The sequence below is a fragment of the Macaca mulatta genome, chromosome X (assembly GCF_049350105.2).
Source record: "Macaca mulatta isolate MMU2019108-1 chromosome X, T2T-MMU8v2.0, whole genome shotgun sequence".
Classification (NCBI taxonomy): Eukaryota; Metazoa; Chordata; class Mammalia; order Primates; family Cercopithecidae; genus Macaca; species Macaca mulatta.
Genome location: NC_133426.1, coordinates 32469110 through 32487447, shown reverse-complemented (window position 1 = coordinate 32487447; position 18338 = coordinate 32469110). Strand labels below are relative to the sequence as shown.

Here is an 18338-nt window from a genome sequence, read left to right as displayed (position 1 = left end):
AGTCCTCATGTGTGAGGCAGGGAGATTACTACAAACCCTTCCCTTACCTCTTGGCAAATTCAGGAAAATTGCTAAAATGAATCTTGACCCAGCCAGATCCCTGCTGCTATGACTGTAACTAAAGGCAGTTTCAATGCAGGCCTCTTGTGATTTCCTTGGAAATAGAACTTGTAAGTAAGTTGGATTACCACAAGGGTAATGATTACCATCCCAAGAGGTAACATTACAATCATCATAAGAGGAGCTCTGTGAGACAGAGGATAAGGAACAATGGTCTCACCATTATATGACTTGTCTATCTCATAATGCCCATGTATTGAGGTGATGGCCTCTCATGTCTTGGCTCACAAAATGTGTTTTTCCAAAGATGGATGAACTGTTGCCCACTCCCCCGCCCGCTACCAAAAGTATGAACAGGAAGTAATTGTGATTGTAAACCAAGAAGTGTCTCCAATGATGAATTTGGGAACTCAAATATTTGAACATAATCACTAATTTAAATCAAACAAGAGTGGTGTGTTTTTTAGCATTTGAATAACATTCAACATAAAGATATGTATGGACTAATAAGTACTTTATGTTAATCTTTTATTGTAATTTTAAAAGTCGGTTCACTTGATTAAAGAGTCGCTCATTACCAAGTTGAAATAATTTTATTTAAAAATGTATAACATAAAATAATCAATGTATATGATAACCTAAAATGCATTCTACAAACTTAATAAGCATTTAAAATGTGCCAGGCAATGGAATTGGCACTGATGTACGTTACTAAAGTTTATATTAATGTAAACATTTAAAGCAGCATGTAGAATTAACTATCAGAATGAATTACACACTACATTGTTCTCCTTTGTCCCCACCCCTTATTTCCTACAGTTTGACCAATAAATTGAAGGGGCACTAAATTTACTTGCGATGTTGAGATTACTTTCCTTTGCTATTTTAGTCGAGCTAACTTAAGTCAGATAAAACAATTTTATTTGACTTCAATATGGTGCTATTTTGATCTGAAGGTCAATCTACCAACAAGCAAGAACAGTTTCTCATTATTTTCCTTTCCCACTCCAAGCAGTCTTTACTGAAGTCTTTCGAGCAATGTCTGACCTCTGTTTCAATACTTCTCACAGATTTCACAGGCTGTCACCACCACTCAGCCATCACTAACACAGACAACTGTAATGGAAACAGTAACTATGGTGACCACAAGGGAGCAAATCCTGGTAAAGCATGCTCAAGAGGAACTTCCACCACCACCTCCCCAAAAGAAGAGGCAGATTACTGTGGATTCCGAAATTAGGAAGAGGTGAGAGCATCTTAAACTTTTATCTGCAAATGAAGTGGAGAAAACTCATTTATAGCAGTTTTGTTGGTGGTGTTTAAACTTCAGCAATATTTCCAGACACCTCAGGTACCTGTAATGTCAGTTAATGTAGTGAGAAAAATTATGAAGTACTCTTTAAAATTTTCCCAAGAAATCACTATCGCAATATAAACTAAATGCTTAATGGAAATGGTGTTTTCCGGAGTGAAAGTACAAACTATAGGTGATAAACTACTGTGGTAGCATTTTAATCCTAAAAGTTTCTTCTTTTTTTTTTTTTTTCTTATAAAGGGCCTGCTTGTTGAGTCCCTAGTTTTGCATTAAATGTCTTTTTTTCCAGTAACAGAAAGTGCATTTTCATCAAGAAGTACACCTATAATAGATGAGATCCACCCTGCTAGTTTACGAGAACATGATGTCTCAATCTGCGCATCCTAAATCAGGAGTAATTACAGAACAGATTTCCTGTTCTTTGATATTTTTAAAGTCTTATCTTGAAGGTGTTAGAATTTTTAACTGATCTTTTTGTGAATATTCAAAATTACGCATTTTAGATAAGTTAGGTATTATGTAAATCAGTGGATCTATTAAAATGATGGCAATAAAATTTTATGAGTGCAAAGCTGGCATAAAAATTATTTTAAAAGGTACAGTTTCCCTTTCATTCCAGTTATTGTAATTCTAAGATTAAGAAAGAACATTAAAATCTACCGTATGTTTCTAAGCAGCATATGTTTAGAAACTCATGGAACACTTGACATTAGAATTTGTGTATGCCAGGATAGAGAAGTATGAAAAGAACACACATCTAAAAATACCATGTCAGATGTTCTAAGAAAAAAATCTAGAAAAGTTATTCAAATATATTATTTGGGACTTTCAGTACTTCTCTATTAACTAATGACTTATGACCTACTTTGATAATTCCAAAGAAAATCACTGGGCCTTTTCTCCCTGGTTGTGTCAGCTTGGCTAAGCAAATCTGCTAGTCCAGGGGTCAGCAAACTAAGGCCTGCTAACCAAATCTAGCATGCTGCCAGTTTTGTATGGCTCATCAGTCAAGACGTGTTTTTACATTTTCAAATGGTTGAAAATAAAAGAAAAACAATATTTTATGACATGTCAAAATTACGTAAAATTCAAATTTTGGCATTATGAGTAATGTTTTAGTGGAACACAGTCATACCGATTTATCATTTACGATTACTTTCACATTACAAAGGCAGAGTGTGAATAGTTGTAACAAAAACTGTGTAGTCCACAAAGCCTAAAATATTTGTTATCTATCCTGTCACAGAAAAAGTTTGTTGACCTTTGCTCTGGTCAAATGGCTCTCAAACTCTATGAATATTAGTATTCTTTCTGGGGCAACAACTATCAGGAACTTCCAAGCCCTCTACTCTTGGTGGTAATAGAAAGTCTAACAAAAATTGACGGAGTAAAAAAGTATAATGGCACACATCCGTGAAGCTTTTGATGAATTTTCTTTTTATTATTCCTAGTAAGATGTACGTTAACTTGTTTGTTGTCACATTAAACATGTGTTATGCACAATGCTTAGTGGACATATAGATTTATGGATACTTTGCAACATTCCAACAACCCTCCAACAGTTCTCCAAACAGAGTAATAGGGACACCTAGTTGCCTAACCCTCTTAATGTCTTCTTGCCTAATACAGAAATTAACAAAGCAGGCGGATTCATGTCAATCTCTGTCTTCAGAAGCTTATTATTGGCTTCTGTTTGGAGAATGGATTGTGTTGGAAAAAAAAAAGTTTGTTCTGGCTTCTTTTTGTTTTCAGGAAAGAGTGACTGACTGGTGGTGAAATATCTTGTCTCCAACATTTGTTTGTTTCATAAGTTTTCAGCAATTTTTGTAAGTGCCTAAATGAGAAGTCCCATTGGGCACATAAAGAAAGATTCTTCAAATAAAAGCTAACATTAATTGAGGATTTATTATGTGCTCAGTAGTAGATTCAATGCTTTATTGGGAATGTGTGTATTTTTCCCAATAACCTCCCAAAATAGGTATGGCTATTACAACTTTATAAAATTATACACAGCTACAGAGTGCCTGAGCCAGGATTTGAACTGAAATAGCTACAAAACCTGGACTGTGTAGTAAAATGTCTTTTTCATGGATATATGAGTAAGGTATTCCTATTGATTTACCTGAAGCTATCCTAGATTACACCTGTCATCCCAGCATAATTATATATAGCATCAACTTTCACTCTCAAGTATGTCCTGATTTGGACAGCAAAATTATCTGACCACTCTATATAAGACACTTGATTGATAAATTTAGACTGAACGAAGTTAGCAAAAAGGCAAACATTTAGGAACAAATTCATTAATTGATAATTGTCTACAGGGTGGAATCTTGTTAAAGTATTGTAATGATTAAAGAGACGTCATGCAAATATAACCATAAGCTTTATATTAGCTAGTGCCTCGTTTTTGTATCATGCGAAGCCCACTAATATTTCACTGAATATTGAGGTCTTGACCATCTGTTGAATATTGTTTTATTTAAATCATGTCCTCTTCCAGCTTCTTTGACACACTACCAGTTGTCACCCACGACTCTCTGCCTGACTTGTTTTATTCCTTCTGCCTAATTCCTATGGGAGTATCACATAAATCCATCTCTTTGCCTTTCTGACTTCTTTTTTTTCGTTTGTTTGTTTTTGCTTTGTTTTGTTTTGTTTTTTGAGACAATGTCTTGCTCTGTCACCCAGGCTGGAGTGCATTGGTGCAATCTCAGCTCACTGCAACCTCCGCCTCCTGGGTTCAAGCAATTCTCTGCCTCAGCCTCCCGAGTAGCTGGAATTACAGGCGCCTGCCACCACGACCTGCTAATTTTTTTGTGTTTTTTAGTAGTGACAGGGTTTCACCGTCGTGGCCAGGCTGGTCTTGAGCTCCTGACCTCGTGATCCACCCACCTCAGCCTCCCAAAGTGCTGGGATTACAAGCATGAGCCACCGTGCCTGGCCTTTTGACTTCTTTATCTGAATTATCTCCTCTCATTGATTCGAGCCTGGCTGTAAGTGACTGACTCCCAAATCATGTAGCTCCAGATGTGACACTCTCCCTCAAATTAAAGCTTTATATCTCTAAAGCTATTTCCACTTGTGCATCCAGCCACTGCCTCAATGTTCGTTTTTATCAAATGCAAACATTTGTTCCTTCCAATTAACCATACCTACTTATACATTGCACACATATTTTAGTTATTATAATTCATTGCCTGTGTGTCTAGAAGAGTATCAAATATTGAAAAAATCATGGCTTTTGGAATCAGAATTACTCAGGTTTGAATGCTGCCTGCTTTTTTTGTTTTTGTTTTTGTTTTTTCCCCAACTTTTAAGTTCAAGGGGTAAATGTACAGGTTTGTTACATGGGCAAATTGTGTGTTGTGGTTGTTTGGTGTAGAGGTAACTTTGTCTCTCAGGTAATCAGCATAATATCTGATAGGTAGTTTTTCCATCCTCATCCGCCTCCCACCTTCCACCCTCAACTAGACCCCAGTGTCTATTGTACCCGTCTTTGTGTCCATGTGTACTCAATGTTTAGCTCCCACTTAGAGGTGAGAACCTGTGGTATTTGTGAAACCTGCCCATTTTAATTACTAGCTTATGAGCACAGGCAAATTACTTGTTATCTGTGCCTCAGATTCCAGTAATCTCACTTTATAAAACACCAGTCATGAGTCATGAGAATTAAATGAGAAGCATTTAATACATTGCCTTTAAAGTGGTAAACATTCAATAAATGCAATGGTTATGATTCTTGTTTGGTGGTGGAGACCGTAGAGACGATGAAGATGGAGGAAGATTGTGATGGGTAGGAGGGATAAAAGTGATGGTAGGAGAGGTAAAGATAGTCGAGGTGGTGATGATGGTGGTGGAGGTAGTGATGGAGATGGTAGTCACATATTATTGACAGGGAAAAATTCCGTAGTAAACATTATCTCAAACCTAACAAATATAAAATTACCTTCCTGTTTTCCTCTTCAAAACAGCATTTACCACCTGACATCTACAGTTCTGTGAATCTTATACTTTCTTCTCCTTATTTATTATAATTAGATTGTAAGGGCAAGTGCCATCATTTCAGTCATTTCATGATCTTTCACATTGCCAAGTCCATAACCTGAGCCATATACCTCACTGTGGAGAGAACTGCCCTCCTTTCTAATTGATCGACCTAAAATGAATAGATCTAAAATGATGCTTTTTGCTGTCTCTCCAGTCCTGCAAATTTCCATAACCCGAGATGCCTCCAAAACAAAACTCAAGCACTTCCTATGGCATTAAACATTATTCTCATTCTCCACTAATTCTATGTCTACCTTCCCAATAATAATTATTCCACCTCAGCCGGTAAATTACATTCATTTGGTTGTATGCCTTCACGCCACTCACATAAAATTTCTCATTGCCAGTCACAACAAAGAAAGCCTATTATTACACTTCTTTATATTTTACTTAGATTCCACTGTAGTAAATACTGTGGATACAATAAATAACCAATAAATGTTTGTTGAGAGAGTGAATGGTATATAATTCAAATAATTGTAGTAACTAAGATTTGACATTCCAATATCATTTAAAAATTCTACCTAGCTAGCTGTTCCTGGAATTGTTCTTGATAATAAACATGTGACCATTCTAATGATCTTTAATAATTCCAATTTTACCCATTAGGATATCCTTATTTACTCAAAACAATTAAGGGATTTAAAATTCAGCTTTCTACCACAACATAGTTTCTTAGCAATCTAAGGTACATTTAGTTGATTCCTAAATAATTACACAGTTTCTACATATGTTGTATTTATTGCATACATTTTTCTCTTTACACTGAGATTTGCAAAAGTGATGACCTTGGGTCACAACACAATTATTTCTAATAGCGGATTATTCCTGCAATTCAGTGCTATTACTTTACATGTAGGTAATTATCAGTGGAACTCAGCCTAGGTTAAAACTAGATCTATTATCTAGTTAATTGGTATTTATCCAGGTGATTAGTTCCTAATCATGTAGCAGTTATTTTAAGGGATTTTTCAAAAAAGCTTTAATTTATACTTTTGTAGCAACCAGGCAAAACGAATGGCAAATTGTTTCTAAGTAAATGCCATCTTAATAAAGATAATTTCCCCCAAGTAAAGTGTTCATAAATGAATATCTTTGTCCTCAAGGACAATGTAGAGGCATTTTGAAATGCCTCAATTCACCTGGTCTCTGTTTTTTTCCTCCAGGGTAAGCAGACAGAATGTAAGCTTGCTTTCTCTGGCTATTTCCTGCATCCTAACTAAATAGAAGAATAAATTGGCTGATCTACATACCTGAATTAGTATTATATATTCTACTTTTTAGTTTGTTTCTGTTTTTTGTTTGATTTTCTTTTTATGGCTGCTGTCCAGATGAAGTTAAATTGTGTCACATCTCTGGAAAAAAAATTAGATAACTGTTACATAAGACCTCTCTCCAGTTTTATGAGATTCATGCCTAAAACATTTTTGTTTTAAATATTGATTATAACTTGGGTTTCTAAATTAAAATCTGAAAATTGTATGGTAAAATATACCAATTTATTTGAAGGACCTAATTAGATGATTAATGTATCCGTGAACTTTTTTTTTTATGTTCTATATGATAAATTGATCCTAAAATATCTGGGATGTTGAAGTCAGTAATGACACTTTTGCCCATTGGCACAGCCCATAGAAACAAAACATTTTAGATGATTTGCTTCATTTTTTCCTAAGGAAACTAGACTTGGGCATGGTTACAGGTTAATTGAGGCCCAGAAAGGTTAAATAACTTGCTTTCAGTTGCAAAATAAGGACTAGTGCTGAGTCTCCTAAATCCATTCTAGTGTTATCGTTGCAATGCCATGTTTCTTTTTGTGTATTAAAGTAAAATGACCTTGGTCATAAATTCAGATTTTACTTTAGACACTATTTTTGGTTAAAAAAAAAAAAAAAGAAATAGAAACCTTGCATACCATCTTCAGATCCTCAAAAAGATAACCATCTATTAAATGTTCTTGAGATTATGTTGTCTTGTGCATCAAGAATAAATCAATAACAGTGTTTTGAAGAATATAGTAATGTGAATTCTAGAGAATGCTGTGGGATCAGAGAATACTTCGAACAGTAATATTCAAACTACAGTGCATGAAACAGCATCATCACCTGGGAGCTTCTTTGAAATGCAGATTTGGAGGGCCCTTCCCAAACCTGCTGGATCAGAAACTCTGCTGGTGGGCCCAACAATATTTTACAAGCATTCTTGGTGATACTGATATACCATAAAATTTGAGAACCCTCTCACTTGCATGACAACAGTGGTTCTCATACTTCAGCATGCATCGGAGTCACCAGAGTTTCTAATTCTAATAGGCGTAGAGTGGTTCCGAAGAATGTTAATTTCTAACAAGGTCCCAGGTGATCCTGCTGCGACTGATTTAGGGCCCGCACTTTGGAAATCAGTTCACTGGAGTGTCTTCTCTGTTACAGTCTGACCCCTGATTCTGTTTCCTTATGCCAGCCCCCATAAAGGGGCTTTCAGGCACGTCCATGTGAAGAGACCACCAAACAGGCTTTGTGCGAGCAACAAGGCTGTTTATTTCACCTGGGTACAGGCAGGCTGAGTCCGAAAAGAGAGTCATGGAAGGGAAACAGGGGTGGGGCTGTCTTACAGGATTTGGGTGGGTAGTGGAAAAGAGAAAAGTAGGGTTTTTCTCTTATGGGCAGGGGCGGGGGTCACAAGGTGCTCAGTGGGGGAGCTTCTGAACCAGGAGAAGGAATTTCAGAAGGTTAATCGCTCAGTTAAGGCAGGAACCGGCCATTTTCACTTCTTTTGTGATTCTTCACTTGCTTCAGGCCATCTGGACATATACGTGCAGGTCACAGGGGATACGATGGCTTAGCTTGGGCTCAGAGGCCTGACAGGGGCCATCTATTACTGGGTAGGTTAAGGGATGCTACTGTCGCATCTTGTGACACCTTACTGCTTTATGATGAAATGATCTATTCATATGCTTGTTTCATCCACTAGAATTAAAGCTTCCCTGGGCGAGGATCCATTTCTTGTTCATTACCTGTGTGGTCTTCTGTGTAGTAGATGCTTAATTCAAGCTGTGAATAGAAATGTACTATAATGAGAACTGGTCCTATGAGATACTATATGTATCTCTGGATGTCTGGCTACAGCAGCTATGTGAAAATGTATTCTTCCAGAATGCAAGGCATAAAAGAATATCAACAGGGAAGAAGACAGGATCACATTCTCAGAGCTGTGGCATATAGTTTTGTTTGTTCTTTGAGTGAAGAAAATGGTACTCACACTTATTCATCTAAAAGGAGAAGCATAGTTGAGTGCAAATAAAAGTCAGTTTTTAATCAGAAGACCTGAACTCTCTCTATTCCCTTACGTACTCCTGATTCTTTCCTTTACCCTCTCATACTCTACATCAAGCACTGAAACTGCTCTCAGCAAGGTCGCCAGAGAGCTCCTTAATTGCCAGCTCCAAAGGTCACTCTTCAGTTCTTTTTCCTTTTTGACCTTTGTCTTGTGCTTGACAGAGATGATTAGTCCCTTCTTGAAATTTTTCTCTCCTGCAGTTTCTGGGACATTGTTCTCTCCTGTTTTCTTTCTTTTGCTTTCAGACTATATCTTCCCAGTCTTCTGTTCCTGCCCTTTAATGTCAGTCTCCATAAGACTCAAATTGTGATTTTATTTTCTTACGATGCTTTATGTTTTGGGGAAATATCATTTATAATCTTTATCATTCACCTATATTTTTGATTCACAAATTGATATTTCTAACTCCCTGTCTCCTGATGCTCATACCTGTATAATTCAAACGCTTATAGGCTATGTATTCCTGGATTTCTGACTGGAATCTCAAATGTAGTTTTGCAGTTTAGATCCTACAACTCTAGAGAGGGTCATTCCCATCATAGTCTCTAAGAATGGCACATCCTGAGCTTGTGCAGTGAACAACCTGTGCAGCCATTTACAGTGGTCATGATATCTGCCACATCACTAAATCCCTCCAAATATACCTGCTAAATTCTCTGTAGTTTGCTATTTTTATCTACATCCTTGTGGCCTTCAGCCTAGTTAAAACTGAAATTTTTCTATATGAAATTTTTAACTGATTTCTCTGCCTCTGGCCTCACCTCTCTTATCCATGCTCTTCACAGCCTCCCGAGGGATATCTTAAAATGCAGTTTTAATTAGATCATTCCCCTGCCCATAAATCTTGAAATGCATGGCATAGAAATTATTTTGTGATCTTTAACTGCCTACCTCTCCAGCTTCACTCCCTTCTCCTCTGCTCCTTTTTTTAAAAAAAATTATACTAGTGCTACTCAAAATAACTTGCAAACTTTTTATTACCAGTCCACAATTGAGATAAGAAACTCGAGCCAGAATATAAATCAATGTACTACTTCCTTTGTCAAGAGAGTTTGGCAATTAAAAGCAAAATACAATGAAATCGTTTGTTTAGTGACTCAGTTGATTTATACTCTGGTGAAAAGTCTTTTCTTCTTACAGACTAATAGCAAACAGTTCACTGTCTGCTACAGACTGTATTTTGATCCACACTGCCCTATGCTTTAGCTTAAATTAACTACTCTTTTATCTCCAAATGCTCTGCTTTCTTAAGCTTTTGTTTTTTTGTACCTATTGTTTTCTCTACCTAAGATTCTCTTTAGATACCTTTCTTTTTCCCATCCCCATATTACCTGCTGCCCTGCTACTAACCACCTTGTCTTTCTGTTCTCAGCCATTTATTTTTGTTTTGTTTTGTTTTTGAGACAGAGTCTCGCTCTGTTGCCAGGCTGGAGTGCAATGGTGCGATCTCAGCTCACTGCATCCTCTGCCTCGTGAGTTCAAGCGATCGTCCTGCCTCAGCCTCCCAAGTAGCTGGCACTACAGGCACACGCCACCACGCCCAGCTAATTTTTGTATTTTTAGTAGAGACGGGGTTTCACCGTGTTGGCCAGGATGGGCTTGATCTCTTGACCTTGTGATCCGCCTGTCGCGGCCTCCCAAAGTACTGGGATTGGAGGCATGAGCCACGGTGCCCGGCCAGTTCTCAGCCTTTTTAGCACTTCCATTAAAACACTTGCCAAATTGTATTGTAATGACTTTGTTTTTGCATGCCTGTATCTCCAGTAAACTCCTTGAGGGAAGAAACGATTTCTTGTCATCTCTAGACCTACAGTGCCTAAACCAGAAGTCAGCGCATAGTAGGTATTGAATAAATATTTATTGGATGTTGACGAGTGATCTTCCAGGTTTTGTGCAAGTCTTGTCAGAAAAACAAATCACTGTAAGTGATTTAAAGAGAGGAAACCTAATACAAGGAATTGGCTAAGCAGGTAGTAGAAAACTGAGACGTAGCACAGGGGATGGAGAAGCAACTCAAAGCACTAGCAACATAAGGAAGCTGCTAATATCCCTAGAGCTGGAGAAACAATACAGGAAAAGTGATATTACCAGAGCTCAGAAGCTGGGGCTTTCTAACAGAGATTAAACTAAAGTTAGAAATGCCAGGCAGAAAATTGGATTGTTGAAGAGGGAGCTAGCTATCCAGAGAAAACTGAAGCCACAGTAGAGATACAGCTGCTCTAGAAATGCCACCCAATGTAGTTGGAGAAGAAAAAAGACCTTGGCTTTTCTCTTCCTCCCACCTTCCAATATTCTTCCATTGCTTCCAAATGAACCATTAGGAGGGCAAGTAGTGTTGGGAAATGTATATCCCTCTGATACAGAAAGGACAGAAGAAAAGTGGAGAATAGATCTGAGAGCAGATGGGCATATTACTACACAGATGGGTTCTGGCCTTGCATCTTCTACTCATAAACTATGTGACTTAATCAAGTCACTTCATCTCCCCAAGAATCTATTTCTTCACCCCTGAAATGGAATTTATACGGCCTGCCTTGTTTGCCCTCACACTGTGGAAATTATATTACACGTGTTTGTCTTGAAGAGTGTTTACATTTTTAAAAAATACCTTCTTTCCCCAGGAGAAAGATGAGTTTCTGATTATTAACTCAGAAATGGTGTCTTCCCATTACCACATTTATGCGATAATAGAAAATATTATTCTTATTCTGACATCTTCTGAGATTATTCTTAGTAAAGTCTTCCCTGTTGAGAAACCTGTATCTTTACAAATGAACACATACCATGCTACCACAGAGATACAAAAATGATGCCAGGCTGGGATGGCCTGAATTGTGTCCTCCCTAAATTCTTATATTGAAGCCCTAATCTCCAATGTGATGGAATTTGGAAATGGAGACTTTGGAAGATAATTTGATTTAGATGACATCATGAAGATAGGGCTCTCTTGAGGAGATTAGGACCCTTATAAGTAGAAACATCAAAGAGCTTGCTGGCTCCTTCTCCCCACCTTGGGAGGACACAGAAAGAAAGAGGTTACATCAGGCTGTTCTTGCACTGCTATAAATAAATACCTGAGACTGGGTAACTTATAAGAAAATTGATTTAATTGGCTCATAGTTCTGCAAGCTGTAGAGGAAGCATGGTGGCATCTGCTTCTGGGGAGGCCTCAGGAAGTTTCCAATCATGATGGAAGGCAAAGGGGGAACAGGCACATCACATGGAAGAATGGAAGAAGGAGAGAGAGACAGTGCAGGGGGAGGTGGCACACATTTGTAAATGACCAGATCTCAGGAGAACTCACTATCACAAAGACAGCACTAAGCCATGAGGGATCCGCCCCCATGATCCAAGCACCTCCCACCAGGCCCCATCTCCAGCACTGGAGTTTACAGTTCAGCATAAGATTTGGAAAGGGACGAATATCCAAACTATACCAGAGGCTGTCTGCAAGCCAGGAAGAAGGCTGTCACCAGGAACCAACCCTGCTGGCACCTTAATTTTGGAATTCTAGCCTATAGAACTGCGAGAAATAACTGGCTGTTGGTTAAGCCGCCTAGTCTGGTGTTTTGTTATGGCAGTGCAAGCTGACTAAAACTGGTTTTGTAAAGCAATGAGTATTACTTCTGTTTTGACTAAAGTTCATAGAGATGCTTACTAGCAGAGTAGATGGATTGAAACAGGTCATGATGCTGGCAATGGGGCATTAAGTACACGTCAGATTGAAATGGCTTTCCACATTGCACTAGATCCTTCCTCAACCCAGGTTGGAAGTTATTTAAATTTGAAAGACCCACAAGCATATTGAATTCTCTTAAACTCAAGGACCTTTCACACTGAGAGTGTTCAAAGTTTAAATTGCCTCCCATAGGATCCAGGTCATCATCCAATGCATGGTGGGTTTCTTTGAACACTTCTATAGTCATTATGAGTCCATATCATTTCAAGAAAGAAGGGACAGCAACACTAGTTTTCATGCTAATTTTCCTGTTCACTGAACTAATATCTAATGGATTGCTAGGATTTGTAAAACACTCCAGTTATTTTAACTGTAAACCTAACCTTTCCCTCAGGAAGCTTGCACCCAGCATAAACTGTCATGAAGAATAAGTACTAATACAATGTTAGAAAAGTTGTAAGGAAGAAAAGTTCACTTCCTGCTTGAGACTTAGGCGTGGAAGGCTCATGGGAAAATTAGCATCTGATTGGACAATTAAAGAGTAGGGAAGCATTGGGCTCAAGATGAGGGAAAGTGACAGTTCAATGCGGGGGAAAGTCTGTATACAAAAAAACCTTAAATGGGATTATTAAGTATTCTTGTTTGCCTAGAGCAGAAGTATGAAGTAAAGGAAGTTTAGAAGTAAGGAATGAGGTTGAAAAGGTAGATTGGGTTCATAATAACTAAAGGTTTTCAATAAAAGATTAAGGAATGTAGACTGTAACCTTCTGGCCATGGAGCGCCATTGCATGTTTTTGAGAGAGAGAAATATGATATGGCTACTGTGAACCATATCATTTTGATCTCACTTGCGAGCTGGGAGAGAGAGGCCATCTTACCTTGGTTTCATAGACTGGGAAGGGGGTCTGAAAATTTTTCTTTAAAGGTTCAGACAGTAAATATTTTAGGTTTTGTGTATCACAAAATTTATTTTACAACTACTCAGCTCTGCTGCTGTAGCTACAAAGCAGCCGTAAATAATGTATAAATGAATGAGCATGACTGCATTCCAGTAAAATTTTATTTACCAAATTAGATGGCAGACCATATTCATCCCATAGAACATACTTTGGGGATTCCTGCACTAACGGGTAAAATGAGACTATTTTGCTGTTGGTTTATGTTTATATGTGTTATTGTCTTTGCTATAGCTGTGTTTGCAGTTTTTATTCTTGTTATTCCAGTTGTGGCATTTACTTTATCAGTCATTAACAAGACACTAAAACAAATATGACCACTCTCACAGGTAAGAAAGTGAAAAATGACATAGAGATAGCTTGAAGCCAGTTAAAAAAGGATCATGGAAGATAATAACAATAGCTAATATGTATATGGTTTCTGCAAATATTTGCTACATATTAATATATTTCACACTTAAAAGAGCATTACAAAGTAAGTTTTATTATTGTCACTCTTTGCCAATGATAACAATGTGCCACAGAAATTTCAAGTGACTTGCTCATGGTCACATAGTTTACACAAAGCAGCACAGCTAGGATTTGAACCCAGACAACCTAGCTCAGGATGCTGCCTTCGGAAACTCCTCGCCTTGCTGTCTTTTAATAAGTTAAAGGTGATTTTATCAAATTATTTAGCGAAATAAAATGCTTGACTGGAACTCCTTAAGAATTCGCCGAAGCCTATGGACACTGTGCACTTACTCTAGATTGTCTGTTCTACATTCTGAAGTATCGTTGACTGACTAGTGTTCCGTGGGAACATTTGATTATCTTTAAATACAGAGACCTTTTTCACTCAAAAGATTTCTTTAAAATTTAGATGTCTTTTTCTGCGTCAAAAATAAGTGGAATTTCCATATAATTGAACTTTTTTTTTTCCAAGTAGAAGACTTCTGGAGCTCACCATGGTCTTAACTACATTATATAATAAGCAGTAACTCTTTTCATCTATGCTTAATTTTTTCTCTGATGTGGGAAAATGTGTCATCAGATTAGAAAGTTGAGGATTTTAGGAAATTAAGGGAAATTCCAAGGTAATAATAAATTGGGAAATAAATTATTTTATATTGCCATTAGGGTACAAAGTATACAACTAAGGATCATAGTTTAGACTAATGAAAATTTTCAGAATTAATATCCAATCAAATTCTGGTATAATCCAAGATAGCATAGTCAAAACCACTAAATTACTGTACTGTGTAGCAATGAACAGTAATTCTATGTTGACTTATCCTTATTTTTTTTTTTAAGATGGGTTTCTCTTTGATTTGGAACAAAAGAAAAATGTAGTGCGGTAGAAATCTTTGGATTCAGACAGACCTGTTCTTGAGTCTTGACTCAATGCTTCACTGTATATTGAAACTAAATGAAGATCTTCAACTTTTCTATTCATGATCAATCTACAAAAATAAAAACTATAATGAATAACATGCAAGGTTTCTTGAGAGATTGTTTTCTTTTTGAAAACCTGTGACCTGATTAAGATGCTTAAAATGATATTTGTCTCTTTACTTTAAATTTGAATGGAAGTTTGGCATTTTAAAAAACTTCAGGTGATATAGCAGTATAATTTTAAGCTGCTTTATAGAACACAAGTGTCCACATATTTAATTAAACATTCAAAAATTAGTTAAAATTAATGAACTTGGGAGAGAAAACTACTTGGTACATAATCCAGAAAATTTTACTAAATTATTGGAACTAAGCATGACTCTCCAAACTGTGGACATATTTTCTCAAGGGATTCTATGTCTTATGGCTTCAAGATATTTTTGTGTGTGCCTCAAAATGGCTGAAGGCATTTTAACTGTGCATCTGAGAGTGTCTTACATATTTTTTGTACACCATTTTATCTATATCTTTGGACATTTTACGTTTCTGTGTAAGTAAAACTTCCATGAAAAATCCTTTCGTTACCATATTATCGTTATGTAGATAAGAAAATGAAAGAGAAGCCAAATTGAAGCTGTGAAAGGGAATGTACGCCCTCTAGTGACCCACATTTATTTCTCCCAAGGACATATGCAGCTTTTCAATTTCATCATTTTAAATAAACTTTACATTTGATTTTAAAATATATGACTCAGGATTTTCAACTTGAGTATATTATATTGTATGATCATAGATTTATTACTATGACAAGATTTCATCTATCATTTAAGAGAAAATTTCTATTAACTTGTGTTAAGGTGATTTTCTTGCACAGAAGTGTGTTTCAAAGGGACTTTCAATTTATTGAAAATGAAAAATAGGCTTTAGGCATCTGTAGCTTAGCAGCATTTTATTTCCCACCCTCTGGGTCATGCAATTTTTGCCCACATGTTTTCACACTCCTTGGCTTTATAACTAATTCCTCTAATATAGCAGTTGACATTTTAGAATTTGTGGGGGTTTCTTACCTTTTAATTTTTAAGGTTGTTTCTCTGAAAGATACAGAAACAAAACTTATAAATGTGACATCTGTTCAACCATGTCATACTTTAGAAATAAATATTACCAATGAATTTTGAAATGATTAAGATTTAATACCACATTAAGGTAGGAAGATTATTTTAACATCATTTCTACCTACCAGATGTCAAAATATTGTAGGTAAGTTTTACTTTGGGCAGAGAAGCGATATTTTACAGCAGTTTTATTCTCTTCAGTGCAATCAATGATTCTAGGGGTGCAAAGATGAACATCAATACCAAATAACTCAGATATTTTTGGCATTAATAGCTTAAAATATTAAATCATTGAATTTGTATGCAAGGGCATGTATTTTAAATAGCAGAATTTTAAAACATATTAAGTACATAATTTGGTATGCCATAATTGATAGTAAAGAAGATGTACAATTTTAAGGACAATATTTTGTGTTTGGACTAGAATTCAGCTTTTGAGGCACATGTTAAATAGGCATATTTTAGGACAAGGTAAACACTACAGAAATTGATTTTTTAGTATCTTTTAAAGATGCATTTCAGTGCAATCTGAAATCATTAAATTTTACTGTACTGAAACATATTATTTTATGAGTGATGTGCTTAAAATTACACATATAAAACTAGGAATACATTTGAGACCATGCAAATATAAGGAAAAATAGGTTTTTGATAAGATTGTTAATATAGCAGTTTCTACTACCTGAAGACAGAGTCCTTTCTCATCTGTCATACTGTTCCAGGTGCTGTGTAAACCACTGAAGAGGTTGTAGGCTTTTTATTATAACCGGGAATTAAAACATCTTTCGATTTTATTTAATTTGATTGCTAGATGAGTAGACTAATGTAAGTGGAATATCAAAGGCACAATATAAGCAAAGCTGATCTCAGTTTTGTGTCTTGAGTCAAAACGTCTTTAATTAGAGAGGTAAGTAAACATATTTACAAGTAATTTTTTAAAAGCATTTGTATTGTAGACCCAGAAAATCTGAGACAGGTCTCAGTTAATTTAGTTGATTTTGCCTATTCCTAGCTACTTGGGAGGCTGAGGCATGGCAATTGCTTGAACCCCAGGGGCAGGGGTTGCAGTGAGCCAAGATCGTGCCACTGCACTCTAGCCTGGGCGATAGAGTGAGACTTTGTCCCCCCAAAAAAAAAAAAAATTATTTTGCCAAGGTGGAATTCTCGTGCCTGTGACACAGCCTCAGGAAGTCCTGAGGACATGTGCCCAAGGTGGTTGGGGTGCAGCTTGGTTTTACATATTTTAGGGAGGCATGAGACATCAATCAAGTACATTTAAGAAATACATTGGTCCAGAAAGGCAGGACAACTGGGTGGGGGTGGGGGCTTCCAAGCTCTAGGTAAATTGAAACATTTTCTGGTTGACAGTTGGTTGAGTTTGTCTAAAGACCTGGGATCAATAGAAACTAATGTTTGGGTTGAAATAAGACATAGGGACCAAAGATTTATCATGCAGTTGAAGCTTTTAGCTAGCAGGTTTCGGAGAGAACAGGCTGTAAAATGTTTCTTATCAGACTTAAAGTCTGTGTTGATGTGAGTGCCAGAGAGGTATAATGTGGCATGTCCGACCCCCACTTCCCTTCATGGCCTGAATCAGTCTTTCAGGTTAAATTTTAAGAGCCCTGGCTGAGGAAGAAGTCCCTTTGGAGGGGGAGTTAGACTTTTATTTTTGGTTTGCAGTATGTTTTTACTTCAAGACCAATTTGATAACAGCTTTTAAATTTTTACAATTTAAAGCAAGATGTCGATGAAGATTGAAGAAATTAATTTACACAAGAAAACACCAAAAAGATAAAAATTAGGGATTAAAACCTGTGGTGCCTGATTTTCAGTTCAGTATATGTATGTATATGTGTATATATGTGTATATATATGTGTGTGTGTGTGTGTATATATATATATATATATATATATCTTTTTTTTTTCTTTTTTTTTTTTTTGAGACTGAGTCTCGTTCTATTGCCCAGGCTAGAATGCAGTGGCACAGTCTTGGCTCACTGCAACCTCTGCCTCCTCGGTTCAAGCAATTCTCCTGCCTCAGCCTCCTGAGTAGCTGGGATTATGGGCACCCACCGCCACAGCCGGTTATGTTTTGTATTTTTAGTAGAGACGGGGTTTCGTCGTGGTGGCCAGGCTGGTCCAGAACTCCTGACCTCAGGTGATCCGCCGGCCTCGGCCTCTCAAAGTGCTGGAATTACAGGCGTGAGCCACCATGCCTGACCCTCAGCTCAGTATATTTTTAAACACACATTTACTGTACATTTAAAGCACACTTAAACATACACAAACACGTATCACACATATTACAAAATACAAGACAGTCATGTGGCCCTATCTTTCCCCCTTCCACAGAGGGAGGCACACTTACTCTATACAAATGTGTATGTGGTGTGTGTGTGTATACAAACTATCTTGATTTGGAGAGGGAGCTATTTGTCTAAATATTAGCTTGT

General features: G+C 37.0%; 1 protein-coding gene across 9 annotated transcripts in view; it reads left to right on the top strand.

Annotated features, from left to right (window-relative positions):
* Positions 1-18338, top strand: part of DMD (dystrophin) — a 2157177-nt gene that overhangs the window by 674452 nt on the left and 1464387 nt on the right. For all 9 annotated transcript variants that reach the window (XM_077988314.1, XM_077988313.1, XM_028842274.2 and 6 more), the window contains one exon: positions 1131-1306. In XM_077988314.1, the coding sequence (XP_077844440.1) occupies positions 1131-1306 (176 nt within the window). The remainder of the gene's footprint in view (positions 1-1130; positions 1307-18338) is intronic.